A 21,853-nucleotide genomic window follows, 5' to 3' on the forward strand; every position below is an offset into this window, starting at 1 on the left:
AGGAACCAAGTTGAGGTTCCACCACAACTCTTTCTTGCATTAATGATGCATCAATTATTTATAACATAATTGGCCGGTGGGGGGAACCACCATACCCGCGCGCCCATCTCTTGTGCAATTTTGGGCGGGCGGGTGGTGTGAACCCAGCCTTACATAACTTTCGAGGCATCCTGAGATCCACGGGTGGAGATTACGTGGCTCATGTACTCCACGATATATAATGGAAATGAATGCTTAAACTCCCCAAAGAAAGTTATGTTGGATAGTTTGGCTTCGTTAATCTGAACAGTTAGTCCATCTTTCCATCTCAAGCTTCGATCATGCTTAAGCATCTGTCCAAAGTCAAAATCGACTTCAACGCTTTAGATCCAAGGGCCTCATCTGCCCTCGAATTCCTTGCCCAGTGCAACTCTAAGAAGGCCAAATCCAGTAATCCCAAATGCCAGGTTCTTGTTAAGCGTCGCACTGACGACATACCCCCCCAAGTCTCCGTGACTTATACAAACGGTAAAGAAGAGACTCTGGATGGTTCTCAGCTTAGCGCTCAAGAGATCAGGAAAAGTATACTTAAAAAGGCCGAGGCGATGGAGACAGAACAGATGTTTAAGGAGGCAGGCATTCCCTGGCCCGTCATCATCCCTCTCGAAGAGATAGAACTGGCCAAAAATCTGCCTTTCAAGGTTAGCACTGGTTACCTTATCATTTATTTCAATACGAGAATGCATCACGAACCTGATTTGGACACTTTCGTTGAGCCTATAAAGAGAAGTTATGTGTTTATTCACGTATCTCGTATTTATATTTTTACAATAAGGGAAACAAGATTTCCAGACCCCCGCAGAGTGGCAATCCAGGCTTGTTGCTGTTTACTTAAATGCATAAACATTCACTGGTTAACTAAACACCTGAACTGAGTTGTTTTATTACGATAAGACCCGCCCTTCCATTTTAGATGTATACGCACTTAGCACAATTGATGGAGAGTTCGGCAGAGGACATGAGGTTGTAGGGAGGACTATAGTGCCTCACCCCCTTATCTATTGCACTCGTGTATTGATATGACTCCTAAGGATCCTCTAATCTACTTCGAGCTCCCTCGTCAGCATCAATGTCCATCTCTCATGTGCACCACTCGTGAGCTGCTCATATACCATGGACTACAGTGGTGCCTAGGGATCAGCTGCCCTTTAGGAGAGCATGGGGAAGCGACACCTGGAGAAAGGTGGGGAGCAGGAAGAAGGATGAAGATGCTGCCATGTGGGCAATACAAGGCTACTATATGGGCAGCATAACACTATCCTTCTTATTTTTAATAATGATCCACCCTTTCGGGCAGGTCTGTAATACCACTATCCTCCTTATATTTAATAATGATCCACCTTCAGTGGACAGCCATGGTGTTGGCTGTTGTATCCCAAAGAATGGGTAGAAGGGAGCAGGTATGGAGGGCCTCTATAGGCCTCCGGGGTCTGCCTGGTTGGCCAAACCCTAGAAGCAGGGTGGCCAGCTCTAATTGGGTTGGTCTGGGACAGTGCCAGTCAGCCAACAGTAGAGGGCATTCCAGCCCTCCCATTTGGGGGGCAAAGCATATACAGTCCAGGGGCTTAGCAGGCTGTCCCAGAAGTGTGCAAAGGCATTACAGAAGGCAGAGAAAGGCAGCAGCTCACAGCCAGCACATCCAGCCCTCATAAATCAGTAAGGCACTAGAGAAGGTGGAGGGATGGGAAGGATAGGCTGCATCGCAGATACAATAGGTCTCTGAGAAGAGAGAATATCATCACCATGAATACATACATGAGTGCCTTTGTCCAAAAAAGAGAGAGTATGATTCTTCCACCCTATGTGAACATCGTGGATTTTAAACCACTCTATTTCTAACAAGTCTACATGGTCTAGGTGCATCACATAGCACGTCAAAATGTCTGTGTAGTCTTGAATCTGAAGTGGAAGATCTCGAACCTTGAGATTGCAAAACTGCTTCCCAGCGAGGAGCTGCACCTCATAGGTGTGATCGTTAGGTGTCGTAGGTAGGTCCAAATTCTGCACAAGTTTATAGTTAAGAAAGTTGTGAGCACAAGTTTATAGTTAATAAAGTTGTGAGAACTGCCTGGGTCAAAGAGAATGTGAATTTGGGTGTCCTTGATCTTTTTGTAAGCCCGGACAAGGCCATGGGTTCCAAACAACGAGTTATTAAAAGTGCAATTACAAGAAAGAGAGTTGGCAATAACATTCACAAAAATACCTATCATCATCTCTTGGGTAGCCCCTTTGGCTTTAGTTCCTGTCCTGAAGGCAGCTTTGGTCTTGGAGCAGCTGTAGGACTTTTGTGCTTGGGACAACTTGCCTTTGTGTGGCCACGCTCCTCACAAATGAAACGACCTTCCTTTTTCAGCTTCAAGGTACGGAGGAAACGTGCTTTGCTAGTGTGAGTTGAATCCTCTTGGAGGGGTTGTCCGAAGACTTCCCCTCCCCGGTGCCAGTAGAAGGTTAGAAGAACTTCCGCTTGTTCTTTCCGATGGTATGCGAGGGGGATGCACCCTTTGTCGTGGCCATGGTGTCATCATAGATACGCGTGTAATTCTTGGCCTCTTGCAAAGAAGTGCACTTCTTGTTCTAGACTCGCAATTTGTAGGAATCAAGTATCTGCTCCTGCTAATAATGTAATAGGGTCAATCTTTGTGGCTCTAGTCTGCAAATCCCTGAACTCTTTGAAACCCCGCCTCTCTCTCTTGCATCCCGAGAAGCGTAGGCAGAGCAGACACGGTTTTTGGATGCCCTTTCCTCTATGTTCCAGGGTGCTTTCCGCCAGATGGGATAGGAGTTCAGCTAATAGCTTACCACAGCCATAGCAATGCAGGATACCGCTCTTGCCCATATGGGACAGCAGATTGGTCAACAGATCACATTTGCCATTGCTATGCAGGATAAGGGTAAGCAGCCCGCACCCAGCATGGGTATTAGTCAGATAGACACGATGAGTTCTCGGGCCCACGCAGAGGGTTTATGGCTGATGCACACCGTGCCTATGAGCATGTACCCCAACATGGGGTATCATACTAATTTGAGTGTTGCTTTTTCTGTGCCGTAGAGCACTTTCTTGATAGATACTAGGCCACCTTTTGGCTCACAGTTTCCTGCTTCTACCTAGGCTGGGCCGTCTATACTAGGCCGACCTTTGGGTATGCATACATTCAGTACTGCACACGTGAGCGTGCTTGGATCTGGTTTTGGGTTACAAGGCAGCTAGGAAAGAGGTCAGTCCTCTTCTCAGGCTTTTACCGCACCATCTTTTCAGAGGGATGGCTTTGGAAGGTAGACTCAGCTAGGGCTGCATGTTTCTATGGCTCCGTCAATGAACACCTTTAGTAGACACAGCCCGTGCATCAGGCTGGTGGTGTTACTACGCAGCAGAATGCCATAAATGGGAGGCAAGTGACCACAGACGATATGCTCTTAGATGCCTTACGCTCTTACAAAGCCTTGCCTGAGGAAGTGCGGGATGAGATGCCCTTTCCTCAGTATGTGAGCCTTAAGTGTGAGGATGCCCGACATTCTGGTGGGTACAATAAGCAGTATGCAGCCAAGGATGTGAAGGATAAGCTCTCGATGCATATGTTTGAAGGGGACACTCACAGTCCCAATGAGTTGGAGGAGTGGCTCACGAAGTTGGAAGACTATTTCCGCCTCTACCCCAAGTCTGATGAGGAGCGCATCATTTTTGCAGGTATGCATATGCAGGACTATGCCCACACTTGGTGGCGATACATGAGGGATTTGCCTCAAAGACCAACCACTTGGACGAGTGGAAGGAACCTCTATGCCACCAGTGGATGCAACCACTGTGGTAGGCGCGTGCTCATAATGAGTAGCCTCATCACTGTCATGCAATGTATCACAAGGGGCACACTTCGGTGGCATGGTGATTGGCCTTGGAGAGAGGAGCTCGAATGTAGGAATAGAGAAATGGACAGCAATTCCTTGCTGTAATGAGCACCTTAGATAGTGTGTGGAACCACGAAAAGGTCGATGGAGAGGCTCGGGAGAAAGGTCGTCGAAGAACTTCAAAACGGGGCCCAAATGAGCCAAAATAGGACTGTGGAAAGCCCCTAAAAGAGGCTGGAAAATTCTGAGTTTTTGCCTTTAAAAAAGATAAATAAATAGGGGGAGGGCTTCCCTATGTCACCTAGGACTGTTAGGACAGCACTAACCTAAGAGTATTAGGACTGTTAGGACACTGACCTAGGCTAGCCTAACCCTCCATTTAACCCTAGTTAGCACTAACCTATCCTAGGTCCAAACTAAGAAAACTTGAACTTAGCCCACTAACTAAACTAACCCTGGTCAAAATCTACCCTAAGAAGTAGAACCTCGTAGGCTAAGGTTTGCAAGAGGCAATGCGCGAGGCAGAGGTGGGATGTTGCAGCCGTTGGCGGAGGCGGAGGCATGGACGGAGCTCTGGATCCGGAAGGCACTGGCAACGGTGCTGGCAGCTAACAATGATGGGAGGCATAGGGCTCGGTGACGACGGTGACTCACGACTGGCAGGATGGCTCACAGAATGGGGCTCAAGGATGGGCAGTGGACGGAAGGCGACGGGCAATGAATGGAAGGCGACATGCCTTCAACTTGGATGGCAGAGGTGGGAGGTGGTACCGGAGTAGAGACGCTAGGAGAGAGGTAGCGGGAGTCTATGAGGTGATGGGCGTAGGTCCAAATTCAGGTGGTGAAGTCGGAGCAGTGCTGGGCATTGAGGCAGTAGCAACGGGTGCGGGAGCAGGGGTGGATGTGCTCCACATTTGCCACCTAAGAGGCTTCTAAAGGTCCTCTAAATTGCCCCTTTTTTTCCCATTCATTAGCAGATCCAACAATTTTTGTTTCAATAATGCTTTCGAGTATCTCATTTTAACTCCAAACAGAGTCTCAAGTGTCGCCCATGTCTTCGAAGTATCCAAGTGATGGAAGAATTCTGCTTTAAGGGCTTGACCCATCATACCATGTGCTCATTCATAATTGCAGTAAAAAACATAACAGTCCACACCCTTCACCTTGAAAATATATTGCAACGCAATTGAGAATTCAACAACCTCCTATATTATATGTTTGATTGACACAGACACAGACTTCTGCCCATGCCTACCAGCCTTGTTGCTGAATACAAAAGAAGACGACATGGACCCTAAGGACTAGAACTTGCCAAGGAAGCAAGGTGACGATATCAACTCTCATATGGAGAGTCATGACAAAAAAAGAGAGACCTTCACCTTCTTGGTAATTTGTAGGAGTGCACTACGGCTCTCACCGCTTCAGTGGAACCACCACAAACAACCGTCATGCTAGAACAATCACGTTCCTTGCTGTGCGTCGCCGTGATCCGTCGTCGTGCCACCGCAGCCTGTCCAGCCTTGCCAAAAAAACCTTTTTTTTTTTTTCCGAAAAAACAGTGCTGATTATATTACTTCGAAAAAACAAGATACATGAGGTCAGTTTTGCAGCTGACGGGGCTGTGTTCACAAATCGGACGCAGCCCTAAATGGAAACAGAAAGCTCTCTCTCACAGAGGGATCAGGCGGGTGTGAATAAACAGCCAGAGAGGTGGTGAATAGCGCCACTGAAGGCCCTGAGAAGTATGCTCGAAGAAGAGGCCCTGCGTATCCCAATCTCGGAGGAAACGTCTCTGCTTCTCCCGGCCAGCCCGGGAATCTCCCTGTATCTGGTCCCACTGGCCTCTGAGTGTGTGTATAATCTCACTCCAGATGTCGGTCATGACCTGGGCAGTCGAAAGAGAGGTGCCACCGAGGATCTGCGCGCAGCGCGAGGTCCAAATGTGCCATCCAGCGATGCTGCTAATAATCTCCCAGACTGGTTGCCTCTCCTGAGATCCTGTGTCCGCCTTTGCCAGGTGCGGCGGGATGCCCTTGAGCGGTCCCCAAGTCCCCTGTGTGATAAGGAACATGGGGTCGTGCGGGCCTGCCTCGAACAACTGATGAAAGCCAGGTGTGGTGCTGCACCAGCAGAACGCGCCCCAGGTGATCAAACCTAGCTCCGGTGTTGCGCGAGTAAGGATCCCGAAGGTCCACCTCCACACTTCCTGGGCGCGAGTGCAGCTCCACAGGCAGTGTTTTGGTGACTCCTCGTCCTCATGACAAATCTGACAAAGTCCATCCTGGCCAATCTGCCGCAACCAACTCCCCACTGGAAGACCCTTGTGGGCGAGTAGCCAAAGGAAGTGGAGATCTTCCGTGGCCGCCAGCTCTCCCACAAGGCCTTCCAGAAGGCCTGCAAAAATAGCCTGGAGATACCTTGAGCATACCAACTGGGCCGCTGGGTGGGCGGGCGGCTCTGCATCCTCCCGAGAACTCTCCTGCCCAATGTCGTGCCTTTCGGCCCCTGGCCTGCCACAACCTCTGGCCATCTCCACTCACCTAGGTCCCAATCAAGCTCTGACAAGGCCCTCCCCTCCCAAAGCCAGAGTCGCCATAACTGCAGCTGATCCTGCTCTATACTAGGATCGATCCGCCAAACCTTCCCCACGAGGCCTACGACCCGAATCCTCTGCCACGAGAGAAGGGGGTCAATGAGCACACCCTCTCTCCTGAGTCGGCCGTCCCCCAAAACCGCAAAGAAGGAAACAGAGGTGTCGTCCATTCGGCCTGCAACCACCAGTGGGATGCCACGGGGGGTGAACTGTCCAAGCCAACGGTCATCACCAGGCATGAGTATCTGCATCTCGGGTGGAACCAACCAACCAGCGGGAATCGCTCCGTCTATCTTTGTGCGTCTCGCCTGAGCTCCACGGACACCTCCAGCTGCGGTTGCTAGAGCAACGGTCTCCAAGTGTCTGTGAGTGTCCCTCCAAACTCGAAGGGACCGGGCTGGCCCTTGCATCCAACCGTCCCACAGGATATGTGACCTCTCCCCCAGCTGAAGGCCCAAGGTATCTCTGACCTGATCGTTCCAGATGAGCGGCTGGCGGTGGATCTCCTCCTGACAGCTAGGAGGGGACTGGAGGAGACTGAAACGGAGTCGCCTCCAAACCATGAGAAGGCTGCGAATGAGCGGGGAGCGGGGGTGAGTAAGCGGTGCAGAGGTGAAGATCCACCGGAGGGATGGTAGCCACTCTCCACCTCGGCGCGGGATGCAAGAATTGATCCCCTGCTGAAGTAACATCTTCCACGTCTGGCCCCCTGGGGTCAAACCACGGATAACTAACTTGCCCAGCAGGGCCTGACTCTGAAGCTCAGGATCAATGACCCCCAAGCCACCCTCAGCCTGCGGAAGAATGACTGTCTGCCAAGCTACCCTGGCTCTGGTATCTCTGAGGCCATCCCCCCCAGACCACAGGAAATTCCGGATCATCCTCCTGAGCTGTGCCACGCTGGATCTCGAGAAGCACCAACAAGAGGCCACATACCAGGTCGTGGCCAAGAGAACTTGGTTGACTACCAGAGCACGACCTGCAAGAGAGAGCTTAGCAGTGCTCCAGAAAGCCAGCTTCCGTCGAATGGAATCTAGCACCGGGAGAAACTGCTGAGCTGGCGTGATGTCCAGGCCGACTTGAAAGCCGAGATATCTAGCTGTCTGTCCCCGCGGGATCCATCTGAAACCCAAAAACCTCCCCCACTGTGAGCATGCCCCAGGGTTTGTGAGAAAACCAACCGATTTGTTCCAGTTGATTTTCGCACCGGCTGCCGAGCAAAAGACCTCTAAGGCCAGCCTCACCCTCTCCAGCATCATCTCATCATCCTGAACGTACAGCGCTGTGTCATCTGCATACTCCGAGTACAGGAGCTCCGTGTCCTCCCTGATGGGAAGGCGAACACCCCGGATCCCGGTCGATCTCGCCCGAAGGTAGTATGTCATCGCCTCGGCGAAGAAGAGAAACAGGTAAGGAGCGAGGGGGCAACCCTGACGCACTGATCTCTCCAATCGAAATCGCTCTCCCATCCTGCCGCCGATGATGACCCTGCTGGAAGCTGTCCTGTATAACGTTGAGATACCCTGAATCCATCCTACTGGGAATCCTAGTCTCTCCAAAGTACCCTCCAGGAAGGACCAGTCCACTCGATCGTAGGCCTTCTCAAAGTCGAGAAGTAGGATGGCAAGGTGCGACCCACTGTGCTGAGCCCACTCCGTCGCCTCTGAGAAGGTAAAGACATTATCCAGGATACTGCGATCCTGGACAAAGCCTGTCTGAGTGTCATGAATGAGGTCAGGAAGTAGTGGCCGAACTCTGGCGCTGATCATCTTGGCAAGGATTTTGTAGGCAGTGGTGAGGAGAGTGATCGGGCGCCACTGGCGGATCTCCTGTCGGTCTCCTCCCTTCGGGATGAGGCAAATCAAACCCGAAGAGAGGCTCTCTGGCATATGTCCATTGCTGAAAATCCTCTGGAGGGCTGCTAGGAGGGGCTGATGGATCTGATCCCAGATAGAGGTGAAGAAAGCGCGAGAGAGCCCATCCTCGCCAGGGCATTTCTGCCCATCGATGGACATCAAGGCCTCCTGCATCTCGATAGTAGTGAACAGTGCCATCAACGTCGTCTGCATGCTGGGCTGAACAAGAGCTGGAATGTGCCTCCACACCTCGCGGGAACGTCTAGTACGGGGGGCAAGCTGCTCCTGTTGGAAAAGAGTCCTGTAGAAGTCGGTAGCCAACCCCAAGACCTCTTTCGGATCAGTAACGATGTGCCCCTCCGCTGTCCTAAGACTCCGGAGCTGATCACCTGCTGCCCTCTGGCCATGCGTCCTGAAGAACTCTTTGCTCATCCGGTCGCCCTTCCGAGCCCAGTAGGAGAGGGAGGCGTGATAAGAAAACTCTGAGCGACGCTGGAGAGTCTCCTCAAGAAGGGCTTTGGCTCGAAGGGCCTGGATCCGAAGCTCCTCCGAACCCGGAGCTGCCTGCTGGAGTCGCTGAATGGAGGCGAGGTCCCTACGAAGAGCTCTCTCTCTGCCCCACCACTCCTGGCGAACCTGAAGGGCTGCGAGCTGGCAAATCTGGCTGGACTCTTGCAAAGCCTGCGCCACCGACTCTACCAGATCCACGCACTCGCCCCAATCTCTGTCCCAAAGGCTACCGATACTACTGCGCACCTCCTCCCTAGAGAAGATGAAATTAGGAATCCTGCACGAACGGGGAGGAAGGGACTGAGCTGCCGAGTCTAGTGATAAGAGCACAGGCGCGTGGTCGGAGAGTGTCGTCCCTGGCACTATACCCACCTGACCACCTCTACTGATGGCCCAATCAATGACATAAAATCTATCCAGTCTCTCCAGGAGTCTGCCTCCTTCCCTGCGGAAGCCCCACGAGAAGTCCAAGCTCCCGTGCCATCGGCGGAAGGACGGGTCTCTCCAGCTGTCCCTACCTCCTGTCGCGAAAATAAAGGAGTCCCAAGCGGACTGCTCTGCCTGAGCTATACCTGTAAACTCTGGTCCTCTGCCCTGCTGGTCCTCCAAAGTCTCCAGATTGTTGAAGTCACCTCCAACAATCCACGAATCCATGTCTAGGAGAATCTCTGTGAGTGTCCTCCAAAAAGTGGCTCTGCATCGGAGGTCTGTAGGTGCATAGATGTTGAGGATTCCTATTTTGGAGCCCTCAAACTCTAGGCCAACCCAAAGTGCATGGCCTGGGATCAACGTACCATGACCAAAAACTCCCTGGGCAAACGACTCGCAAACGGAAGTACAGACACCGCCACTCCTCCCCTGTGCACGGATCGAGGGCTCCCAATAAGTGTGAGAGCGTCCAGGGAGGATCTTCCCGCAGCTACGGGAATGAGCTACTGAAAGCTTATGCTCCTGGAGCAGGAGTATATCCAAGCGACCAATCACTGCTGGCTGAAGTGCCCAAAAAAAAAAAAAAAACCTTAGTCTTCACATGTTTCCTAGGCTAAGTTAGCCACTGTTAGGCTGGTTGGGTTAGTTATTGGGGTTAGGTTAGTAGGTCCAATTAGGATAGTTAGGCTAGGTTAGTAGGTTAGCCTAACTAGGGTTCAATCAGTAGATTAGGTAGGGTAGACAAAGTCAATGTTCTAACTGTCCTAGAGGTCTTTAGGTCAGTGGACTAACTGTCTTAAGCGACGTGACCCCCCCCCCCCCCTTTTTTTTTTTAAAATATATATTTTAAGGGTAAAAGTCAACTTTTCAGCCTCTTTTTAGGGACCTTTCACAGCCTCGTTTGGAGCCATTTCGACTCCATTTTAAAGCCTCTTCATCAATTGTCTTCCCAAGCTTCACCATCGATTTTTTTTAGTGGTTCTACACACTCTAGTGGGTGCTCATTACAGCAGGCTTTCGCTGTCTACTTAATTTGCTTGCCTGCATTCAAGCTACTCTCTACTGGACAGCCACCATGCCACCCAAGCAAGCCCCTCGGGATAGACTGCATGATTGTAGTAATGAGGTTGCTCAGCATGAGCAATTGCCTTCCACAGTGGGTGCACCACTGGTGGTACAGAGATCCCTACAACTCAGCCTCTCTCTCTTGCATCTCGAGAAGCACTGGCAGCACAGACAATTTTTGGATACCCTTACTTTTATGCTCCAGGGTGCTTTCCACCAGATGGGACAAGAGTTCAGCCAGCAGCTTACCGCAGGCCATGGCTATGTGGATACGGCTCTTGCCCAGATGGGACAGCAACTCGAGTACCAGATTGGCCGGGCTATGCAGGACAAGGGCAAGCAGCCCGCACCCCAGCAAAGGGACCACTCAGATAGTCAGGATGTGCTTTCTGCTCCACGCAGGGGTTTTATGGCAGATGCCCGCCGTGCCTATGATCATCAGTCTTCTGGACCATTGCATGTGTAATGAAGGGGGCAAATGGGCTAATTTAGAGGCCTTTTAGACGGATATAGGTGGGACATGTGGAGGGACTATAAGTCTCCGTCCACCACTCATTGTATGCTTTTTTATGTGACATCTAATCCCAACTACTCCCTCCTCCTTCCTCCTGCGTGCTGCCTACTCTCTCTCCCAATCTCTCTCTATCTCTCTCTTCCCCTCATTCTTCCTCTCCCTCTACCTCTTCCTCTCCAACTTCCCCTTCCTCTCTCTCCCTCCTACCAATTCTACTCCTTTCTCTAATCTGCCCTTCCCCCTTTCATTGCATTGGTATCAGAGCTCTGACTCTGGGCCACAGACTGAACTTCGAGGAGCTTTCATGACAAGTAGTGTGCAACGCATGGGGCGTGCAACACAGGAGCTTTCACGCTGGCAACACCGTGCTTGACGACGCCATATTCATGTAGCCACCGCGAGCCACCGTGAACCAAGCCCTGCGCAAGCCCTCTGCGATTCCAACAGAGCTGCAGCCCAAATAGCTTGCAGTCGTTGGATGGAATAGCTGCTGCATCCTGTTGGAAAGGTCACCTCCCCATCTGTAAGCCCCCATATGAGGAGAGCAGGGGGGGGGGACCTAGGATCTGAGAGATGGTCCCATGGGCAACATGATGGTTGCCATGAGGGCAGGGATCAGACAACAAAAGAGAGAGGGAGGGGGCTGCCACATGGGCAGCACCTCACAGCAAAGAAAAGATGGCTAAAAGGGCTGCCATGTGGGCAGCACGACAGCCTGGCAGAGGCACAGCAAGTGTGCGTGTACGGGCTGGAACAGGCCCTTAAAAGAGGTGCACAAGTGGCGGGATAGAGGGCCTGCACATGGCGCATTAATGACAAGGGGAACCAGCAGGAGTGTCGGCCACATGGAGGGGCTGGTTGGGCTGGTTGGAGCCAGCCAACCAAGCCTTATATAGGCAGACAGAGGGGGCTGGGACCCTGCCTTGAAAGGAGGGCTAAAGCCCTAGAAATATGGGCCAAAGGCCCTGGAAAAGAGAGCCCCAAAGGGGCATTCATGGCAGACCTGGTCGGCCAGTCTGGTTGGCCAGATTTGGTCTGCCTGGTCGGTTTTTGCAGCCCCTTGAAGGGCCTATAAAAGGAGGGCCTCCAGGCCCTCATTACTTATTCTCTGGAGCAGCCTTCACACAAGCAGCAGGAGCAGTCTTACCCATCTTGGAGCCTATACTTTGGAGGACCAAGAGACCTAGAGAAGATGCAGACGGAGCTTGAAGGGTTGCCCACCTAGGCTGATCTATAGGCAGCAAGGTGGAGAGGATCATTCTGGACAGAAAGTCTACAGACGCTCGAGGTGGAGGACGAGGGTTCGAGTCTAGAGATAGCCGACAAATAGGAGAAGGACCTTGTGGTAACACCATTAGTGGGACTCTGGATCTATCTCTTCTGTATTGTGTCCATAGCTTTGGACAGAAATATATTATTTTGGTGGTTTCTTTATCTGGCTGGTTCATTGTCTATTGATGAGTCTGCACATCTATCTGATGCACATTAAGTTAAGAAGTCTGTGATTCCATGAACCACCACATATACTGCATGCATTGGGAGTTTGCCTCAGCCAGCCAACCAGTACCATCTCATTTGCATGAACCAATCCAGGTAAAGGAGCCAGCCAATAACCGCCAATCACGAGCCATCGTTTCAAACTTTTGATTTACTTAGTTACCCCCCCATGAGGGAGCTACCAATACTTCCAACATTGTGCACACAAGTAGACAACCGCACTTGAGAACTAGGAGAGAGGACACTGAGATGTACAGCCAAGAGCGTTTATAAATAAATGTGAAATTTGGAAATCCGAGTACAAAAACTGCCAAGAACTGTACCACACCTACTGCATACACAGGATTAGGTAGGCACCCAAATGGCTATATGCTGCTGTATCACCTGTTGTAACTCCTCCTGTAACTGCCATGTGCCTTCGTAGGCTTCAGTAGCAGCTCCTGTCTTTTGCTCCACTCACTTATGCTCTACTATAGGCTATAGGTCTGCACCAAGTAGTGCCCTAGTGGACTTAGGAAGTCCTGCAGACTGAACTGCTTTGTGCCCCCAAGGGGGCCTTTATACAGGGGAAAACCGCTTCCTGGATTGGTTGACTTGATTAGGGTTAGGACGACCCAACCTAGGGCTGACTGGCCCTGCTGCTGCTGACCAGCAGTCTGTCGGACTGCTGACCAGCAGTCTATCGAACTGCTGACCAGTAGGCAGTCCTGACTAAAGAGGACCTTTGCATCTTTTCACAAACAAAGTGGTATTGTATCTGAATGTGCTTGGTCTGGGCATGGAACAGTGGATTCCTCACCAATTTCTACAACTTGGATTGTCATACTCGATGACTTGCGGGTCTCTCCATGGGAACTCAACTTCTCCAACTAGCCTTCGAAGCTAGACCACCTCCCAGGTTGCTGAACATCCAGCGCGGTACTCGACCTCTGTGGAAGGCAAGGCCACAGGGGCTGCTTCTTACTACTCCATGTAGTGGTTGTTGAACAAAGGGTAATTTTTCCAGGTTCCTACAACATAAAAAGGTCCACGATCCCTCTTACCTTGTAGATACTTGAGGGTCTGAATACGTGCATCCCAATGTGTCTTAAGTGGTGTCTGCATCAAGAAGCTTAACAGCCCCACTAGAAAGCTAAGGTCAACTTGGTGTTAAGGAGCTAGATCAAGGAACCAACAAGTTTCTTGTACACTGCTGGATCCACCCCCTCACTAGGATCATGCCGTGACAGCTTAGCATTAGGGTCCATAGAAGAGGAGATGGGTTTACAGTCCTCGATTTTGAAGGCTGCCAACTGCTCATGAACGTACCGCTGTTGTGACACAAAGAACCCCCTCTCAGTCTCCAAACCCAAGAAGAAATGGAGCAGACCTAAATCTATCATCTCAAATTCCTGTGACAAAGCAGCCTTTGTCTCGGCAATTTGGGCTACGTGACTGCGTGTCAAAATGAGATCATCGACGTACAAAGATGATGAGGGTCATCAGACTTTTCTCTTGGAATATATACAAGTTCGGATTTGCTATTGACCTCTAAATCCCCTTCTGAAGAAAGAATGCATCAATCTTGCGCTTGCTTTAGGCCATACAATGCCTTCCTCAACCTGTAGACCATCCCTTTTGAGTTGGGAACTTCAAATCTTGGGGGCTGTTCCACGTATCTCGTGCATCGCCATTCAGAAAGTCTGATTTAATGTCCATCTGATAGATTGGCCATTGCTGGTGAGAAGCGACCACCAAAATTGTCTGGACTGTAGCCATCACCACAAGTTGGGCTTTGTGTTTGTGTACTTGGTCTTGTAGACCCACTTGACACTTGTCAAGCCCATAAGAAATCCCGTGGGACTAGTTCCTATGACCGGGCTTTGGCTTTACCATGTCGTGATCTACAGGGTCCCTGCTTTGGACGAGGGATACCTCCAAACCAGCCTCCAAGCCTGGCCTGGTGAAGCCTGAACTCCAGCAAGGGACTCTGGTGTAACAGTAGGAAACTCTAGTGTTAGCAGTCAGCCAATTAAATGGGCCCAGTTAGCCTTAAAATGGGGGTTCCATTCTTTGTAAATACTTTGGTATTCTCTTGTACTCTTTATAGGGGTTCTAGGCTCCATTGTGGGTCTGCCATGTGGCAGCCTGTTGTACTAATCCCATAAGCAAAGGTGTTGCTGGCCCACTTCCCAAAATTATAAAAGGGGCTTTAGCTGTACTTCATTTCCATTGAACACTAATACAAGGAATAGAAGGACACCTGTTTCATTGAGTCCTAAGCATCGGCTGAGAGCTGTATATGCAAGGACAGCAGCATCTAGCATCCATGCTAGCCAGCCCCATGGAGGTGTACATCCATGCCCTTTCCATGTAAGAGTGACCCTCCCTCTACTATTCCTATGTTTTCTACTAGTTCTTGCTATTTACAGCTTTCCTAGTCCCTAAATTAGCAGCAGATAGCAGTTCTAGTAGAACCTTTGCTTCATTTGGTATCAGAGCTCTTGTTTGGGAATTTCGTGGGTAAATATTCATTATCCTGTTCTGAAAATGGGAGCATCCTATCTTGAGCCCAAGAGCTACCTCAGTGCAAAATTTCATCGCGGGAAGTGCTCTGGATTCTGCTGAGCCACATGTCAGCCTCTGATCAGCCCTAAATACTAATGTGCTTAGAATTGAATGATTTTGATATCAGTCTGTTCAGCATGATCTCCTGGTCATTAGCTCTCAACAATCTCAGAGAAATTCTCAGTTTCAAGCCAGAAATTGACAGGATAACAGTGCGCTGCCAGAGGCCTTTATCTGCTGTGATCTGCTCGAATACAGCTGAGTTTTGATGGCATGTATTTTGTCGCCTCAGGTTTGGTGTTGATTGGATTTCAACTGCCCTACCATTTGCCTTGGAATCAGTTCCAGCAGGTACAATTTAGGGTTTTTTATGCTAAAAGACCCTAGAAAATTGGGGCTTTTCAGATCTAGGTGTTATATTGCTCTATTTTATCCTGTCTATGCCTAAATTGCAGCAATCAGTGGCAATGGATCCCTCAAAATCTCGGAATTAGGACATACTGCTGAGCATCTGCCACGTGGCAGTCATTCTTCCTATCTTGACCAGTGATAATTACTGATCAGTCCTATACAGTACCATGGCAGAGCATTCCCTGTTCAAACAGTGCATCTGAGCCCAAATAGTGCATATAATCACTCTTTCTGCACAGAGTTATAAACATGGTCTAGACATTACTCAGAAAGTGTGTGTCTGTTCAAAATCAGGTCCAAACAGAGAGTTTACTGTTCCAACACTCTCAGATAGTTGCAGGCAGTGTTTTGGAGTGCCAATTGATTTGGACCATTTTATTATATGGCCCCAAGGAGGTCTGGTTCTAACTCTAGGAAGGGCAAGGTTACAAGGGACTTCAGACCTGAGGCTGAGTATGAAGAAGCCCGATTAATGGGACAAGTGAAAGCCATGGCACCTATTGAGGATGCTCAGACTAGTGACCATGGAGAGGCAAGTCCATCTTCAAGATCCCCTAACCATTCACCTACCAAGCCCCTCACCACAAGGGCAAGTTGGATCTTGAAGGTCTTATGGCAGTTATGTTGGAGCAGCATGGACAAATGATGGACAAACAGAGCAAACTGGTGCAGCAGCTTGTGGACCAGCAGCAAAAGTTATTTAGCCAGCTAGGGCAGCTCACCTCAGTGCTGGAACAAAGGGTTGAAGGGGTGGAAAGAGATTCTAAGGTTAAGTTTGACAATGCTTTCACTCAGTTGAGGACAATGAGAAGTGATGTGAACCAAGTGACGAGTAGGTTTGAGCCAAAGGGTAAGGAGATTGCCAGGGATGATCCTCTTAGAAGTCTATGGAACTGGGACAGGCTGGATTGAACCCAAGTAGGAGTGAATTCATGGCTGATGCTAGAAAGTCACATCCACAACAATCTCCCTCATGGAATATAACTCAGTCAGGAGGTTCAGAGTTTAGCCCAGCCCAGGGGACAGGTCTTGATGGTGTGCCCAGCCCATCCAAAGTGTATCAGGCCTCCCTGGAGAGGTGAATTCTTGACTCAACAATTGTTGGCCTACAATCACTTAGACCCTGAGGTGAGAGAAGCCATGACCTTTACTCAGTTTGTGAAGGCTACTCAAGGTGATTTTCAAAAGGAAATTGGACAAGGGTCAGGATTAGGAAAGGACTACAATGACAAGGTTGTTCTCACCCAATGAGTTGCAGGAATGGATAAGTAAGCTGGAAGACTACTTTAAATTAAGCCCAAGAAGTGAGGCTGCGAAAATTCAGTTTGCAATACTTCATTTGGAGGATTATGCCCACACATGGTGGAGGCATTACCTTCAGGAAGTGGACAGTGGACTTAGACCACCTTTGGCTGTGAGAAAGAGAGAGAGCGACAGTGAGAGCAAGAAACGAGAGAGAGAGTGAGCTGAAAGCGTAGTTGCAATAGAATGAGAGTAAGAGAAGTACAACTGAAGGAGTGAGATAAGGTTTTGTCCTAGTGACAAAACCTTAGTAGTCACTAACCATAGTTAGTGGACTAACTGCGGTTAGGGGGAAAAACCTCTTAAAGAGGGAAAAGTGCCCCTAACTAGCTTATATGCAACTCAGATTTCTGCACTTGCACTGTCAGAAATCTGTCCAAGCATCAAAATTCTCCCAAAATCTGCCAAAAGTGCTGCAAAACACTTACAGAAAGGCAGTGTGAACTGAAATCTCCAAAATTGCTCTCCCAACACAAAAGCCCCAAAATAGGCCTGAAATTGCAACCAGAAAGGGGCAAATTGATCAAAAGCCCCAAATGTTGCAAGAATTGCGCTCTGTCTACGAAAGCCCCAAATTTCACTGCGAAATTGCAGTGTAATCACAAAATCCCCAAATTTCTGCAAGAAATTGTACTGCAAAACTGAAAGCCCCAAATTTCGAGCTTGAAATTGCAACCAGAAAGGGGCAAAAACACAGAAAGCCCCAAATTTTGCAATTTCAGCAGAAAGCCCCAAATTTTTGGGCTAAACCTTTGAATCTGCCTGCGAATGAACCTTTCAAGTAGATCCCTGCTCAGAAGTCCTGCAAAACTGTAAATTTCCAAGCCCACCTACAAACAGTACGGCAGTTTGTACGGAGCTGTGCAACTCAGCCTGTACTGTCAGAATCCGTACGGCTGTACGGCAAGCTGGCATAGATGTACGGCGAACGTACGGACTAGCTGCATCTGTACGACTTGACATATTGCACGAACTACGAGCCGTCACATGTGTGGTACGGTCGACGATGTACGGCTGGCGACAACGACGACTGGTACGGTCGACGATGTACGGCTGACGCAGGCTGATAGTACAGATGGAGTGTCGGTATGGACGACGAGCAGATGTACGTGCTGAAGTAGCAAGGCCGTACGGACCTATACGGAATGTACGGCTGCAGGCTGTACAACGACGAGCTGTACAGCCGTACGGTGCTGCACAGACTGTTTTGAGCTGTACGGTGCAGGTACGTACAGGGCTGCAGGCTGTACGGCGACGAGCTGTACAGCCGTACGGTCGCGCAGTATGGAAGCAGTAGGTACGAGCAGATCTGCAGTTGACAAAGCAGTACAGGTGTACACAGGTGTACGGCAGGTACGGACGATGAGACTGCAGCAGACAGAAGGTATGGCCAGCCAAGGGAGTTCGCGGGAGCTAGAGTCCGGGAGCAGGGAGCACGTCCAAGAGCACGATCTGCTCTGATACCAAATGTGAGAAAGACAGAGAGTGACAGTGAGAGCAAGAAACAAGAGAGAGAGTGAGCTGAAAGCTTAGTTGCAATAGAATGAGAGTAAGAGAAGTACAACTGAAGGAGTGAGATAAGGTTTTGTCCTAGTGACAAACCTTAGTAGTCACTAACCATAGTTAGTGGACTAACTGCGGTTAGGGGAAAAAACCTCTTAAAGAGGGAAAAGTGCCCCTAACTAACTTATTAAATTACATTGGTCACTGCTGAATTATATCTATAATTATTGGCATCTAGACCCAAGTCTTTGGATGAGGCAATGCACCTTGCTGAGCTATAATCTGAAAATAGACTCCCAAAAAGTGATAAGGATAGGAAGGAGGCTCATAAGCAATTCTCCCACTCTCTACTGGATGAAAGGAGGAAGAAGGGGCTCTGTTTTAGATGTGGAGAGAAGTGGAGTGTGGACCATAACAAGTTATATAAGGCCAAGTCAACTCTAGGTAAGTTGAGCATGATCATTGAAATCTCAGATTCTGAAAATGAGTTGTCTTCTAATTTTTCTTTCATCCTATAAGCTCATCCATACGTCTTGTGAATTTTTAGTGCTCTTTTGGTGGTTGTTGCTCTTTGTAGTCTTGTAAGCTTGTTCCTATTTTTCATAAATTTGATGCATCAGTGGCTCTTTTGGATGCAGCTTGTAAAGGAAATAGTTAGATGACAGGCTGGAAACCATCATCCTAAACAAGGTACACATTCTCTAGAGGAGATTTAGCGAGTTCCATTTTTAACAAAAGTAGTGTGAGATATTTTTGAATAGGCCATTCTATTTTCTGTGCTATGTTCACAAGTCAAGTTTGAGGAAGAGGTTAAACTCGATACATGATTCCTATGTCGGCACTGACATCACTTTGATTTAGTCTTGACCTGTAGATTTACTGATGTTCTATGCATAATGCAGTTTTTTGGGAATATTCCTTGACTTTTCAAAGGCAAGCATGCAGTTTCTTTCAGGGATGAGATGAATCTGTGTAACCATATCGTATGTTTCCACTTTTTGCTTTTCAATATTGGAGTGCAGATAGGCAGTGCATTTCATTGAAGTCCAGTGTGGTGACTATTGTTTTTTTAATTACATACATGTTTGGGTGGGTTTTGTTGTTTTCAAAAAGGGGTATAGAGAACATTATTTATTTATAACTGGACGAGCATTCTGGGGAAAGAGCATCTTGAGGGATACACAGTTGTAGGATGATTAGAAGATTTAAGGGCCGTTATGGACCAAGAAGGACCATTTGATCTATGTGGAATCAATCTCAGGGCCATGAAGGGCTGCGGGCACATCTCTTCTCTGAGTGCCCGCGAGTACCCTTGGCAACTGTTAGTGTTGCAGATGGCTGAGCATAAAATCCCACATATGTGGCTTCATAAAAGCAAGTTGACGTTCTTTAGTGGTCGCTGGCACCCATCAGTGCTTGCCACAGCCATTAGATGAGATACCAATTTCACACATGAGATTTGATGTTACTTGCGGTCCATTAGATCACCTTGGTGGAATATAGGCATGATTTGAGACTTTGTTTGGTGGCTACATAGACAATTTCCCTACACATCCATAATGCCCTCAAAATTCAATTTGAGCAAAGGTCTTGAAGGCCTTGGACCCTCACTTCACTACCACGATGTCCCTAGTAAACTAAGAAATTCATCTAATCCTTAATTAAATCCTTATGAAGTCCAAATCGTCGTAATGTCACGAGTCGATGGTTTGCACAATAAGCAACCATAGCTTTAACTGAGCATTGCCTCACTCTCCATGCCTCATTGACTACTGAGTTCATTGGCTAGCCATCTTGCACTGCCTCACTATTCTAGTCACTAGCTCCACTCCATGTCTATTCAGCTTGTACCTCACCGTAATCCTATCAATAGGAGAACAATCTGCTTTGTGTTGTTCCCACAAGTCTTCCCAGAATTTGTTCCTTTCCACTTTACTTCCCTTGCTCTTGGAGTTTGTTTTGTGCAAGCAGTTTCGGGTTTTCACCATGGAAACACACGAGTCCCCAAACCCCAAGTGGCCCAACAAACTGCAAAGGGATCTTGCCATACACCTTGTCCAGCTCAAACACAAGAACACACATTTTTGTTTGGAGGCAAGACGATGGTCTAAGCTCGAGGACACATCAAGTATGCTCTCAAAGATATCCCTACCATTTACAAATCCATTCTGCTCTCTGTGAACAAGAGACGTACATTCATACTCTTTGTCATAATCTTGTACGGAGTACACGAAATTAAAATTGGCCTCTAATGGTCGATGGTCAATTTGTTTTGCCTCTGCGGAAAAAGCTTAACCAAGTGAGCATTCACATCTTCCAAGTCCAGAAGCTTAACTAAACGATCATTCACATTTTCTGACTCTTGAAGATTAACTAAATGGGCATTATGTCTCTTATAAGGTCCCTTTGTGCATGATTAATCATGCTAGTAAAGTCTCCTTGTAGTGTTTGCCAGATCGCTTTGTGGAATTCTAGGGCGAAATCCTATAGACCGGGAGACTTCTCAAGCTTGAGCATACAAAAAGCTCTCCTTAGTTCCTGTTGAGAGAGTTGTCGTGAGATGGTTGCACTTTGAGCATTAGATACCCTTGCTTCACTTTCTGCATGGTCTCTGTACACTGCTCTTCCCAGTGCACACTACAATCAAATTCAGCACCTGCAATCTCGCTTGATTTTGCCTTAAAAGACCTTGACTATATGCCAAAACTTTGTCACTAGATAGATATTTTTGTTTTGGATCCGGTCTACCTCCTTTTAGTGCTCCTCTTGATAGCTTCAAAGAAGAAGTGAGAAGGGTAGTCACTCTGCTCCAACTACATCTACTTGCTCCGAACTCTTGCCTCTTCGATCCTCTCAAATTTTCTACAGTTCAGTCCTTCATATCTACCAGTGAGCTAGGGAGGGAAGATAATCAGGCTTCTTTCCAAAGCCACTTTTCTTGCATCCTCATTAGGGCACCCCTTTTGCTGCAAGACTCACGTTCCTGAACTTTTGCAACTTGATTCATTGCTTGGTCCTTGGATCCCATTTGCATATCAAATCTACCAACAGACCGTAGCTTCCTTTCATGTTATGTGAATTTATCACAAAACTGTGCATCTGTGATATTTTTGCTCTTGACATTCAAAGGAACATCCATGGACTTGTTATGCTTGACCAGCAGAAAGAAAGCCCACATGGATCCCTTTACGAGAGGTTTCATTCACTTTGCATCCAAGGCATAAAATCAAATCTTATTGAAACACATTACAGGAAGAAGAATGTAAGGCTTGTCATGCACTTGCGAGCCCTTTCGAAAACACATTGAAGGAAGAAGAATCCTCTACCCAACAATTGAACATCATATGCATAGATTGAAAGTCAAACTCAAACTTGGGGAACTTCGCAAGCTCATCTAATGCTAGCAATATGTTAGCTCAGGCCAAAGATTGCCCTCGTCTGCACCGGCACCAGGTAGGCCCTAAAACTCAGCACCCCTAAGGCTTGTCATGCACTTGCGAGCCCTTTCGAGAACACATTGAAGGAAGAAGAATCCTCTACCCAACAATTGAACATCATATGCATAGATTGAAAGTCAAACTCAAACTTGGGGAACTTCGCAAGCTCATCTAATGCTAGCAATATGTTAGCTCAGGCCAAAGATTGCCCTTGTCTGCACCAGCACCAGGTAGGCCCTAAAACTCAGCGCCCCTTTTATATTTTATTCAGAAGCCAACAAAAATATAGTAAAAGCACTCTTGTGCA

The 21,853-nt window shown here is 48.5% G+C and overlaps 1 protein-coding gene across 2 annotated transcripts; it reads left to right on the plus strand.

The window, feature by feature from the left end:
• Positions 1-223: 223 nt before the first annotated feature.
• LOC147897963 (39S ribosomal protein) lies at positions 224-19,070 on the plus strand. Of its 2 annotated transcripts, XM_087380753.1 has the most exons (3): positions 225-680; positions 18,748-18,799; positions 19,012-19,070. In XM_087380753.1, exons 1-2 carry the CDS (start codon positions 321-323, stop codon positions 18,769-18,771), a joined length of 384 nt encoding a protein of 127 aa, XP_087236879.1. In that variant the 5' UTR covers positions 225-320; the 3' UTR covers positions 18,772-18,799; positions 19,012-19,070. The 2 variants fall into 2 exon arrangements, with proteins under 2 accessions (XP_087236880.1, XP_087236879.1); XM_087380754.1 differs by having other exon boundaries at positions 224-680; positions 18,748-19,070.
• The last annotated feature ends 2,783 nt before the right edge of the window (positions 19,071-21,853 follow it).

Source organism: Dipteris shenzhenensis, chromosome 10, assembly GCF_047967505.1.
Source record: "Dipteris shenzhenensis isolate YYH24624 ecotype China chromosome 10, Dip_SZ_1.0, whole genome shotgun sequence".
NCBI lineage: Eukaryota > Viridiplantae > Streptophyta > Polypodiopsida > Gleicheniales > Dipteridaceae > Dipteris > Dipteris shenzhenensis.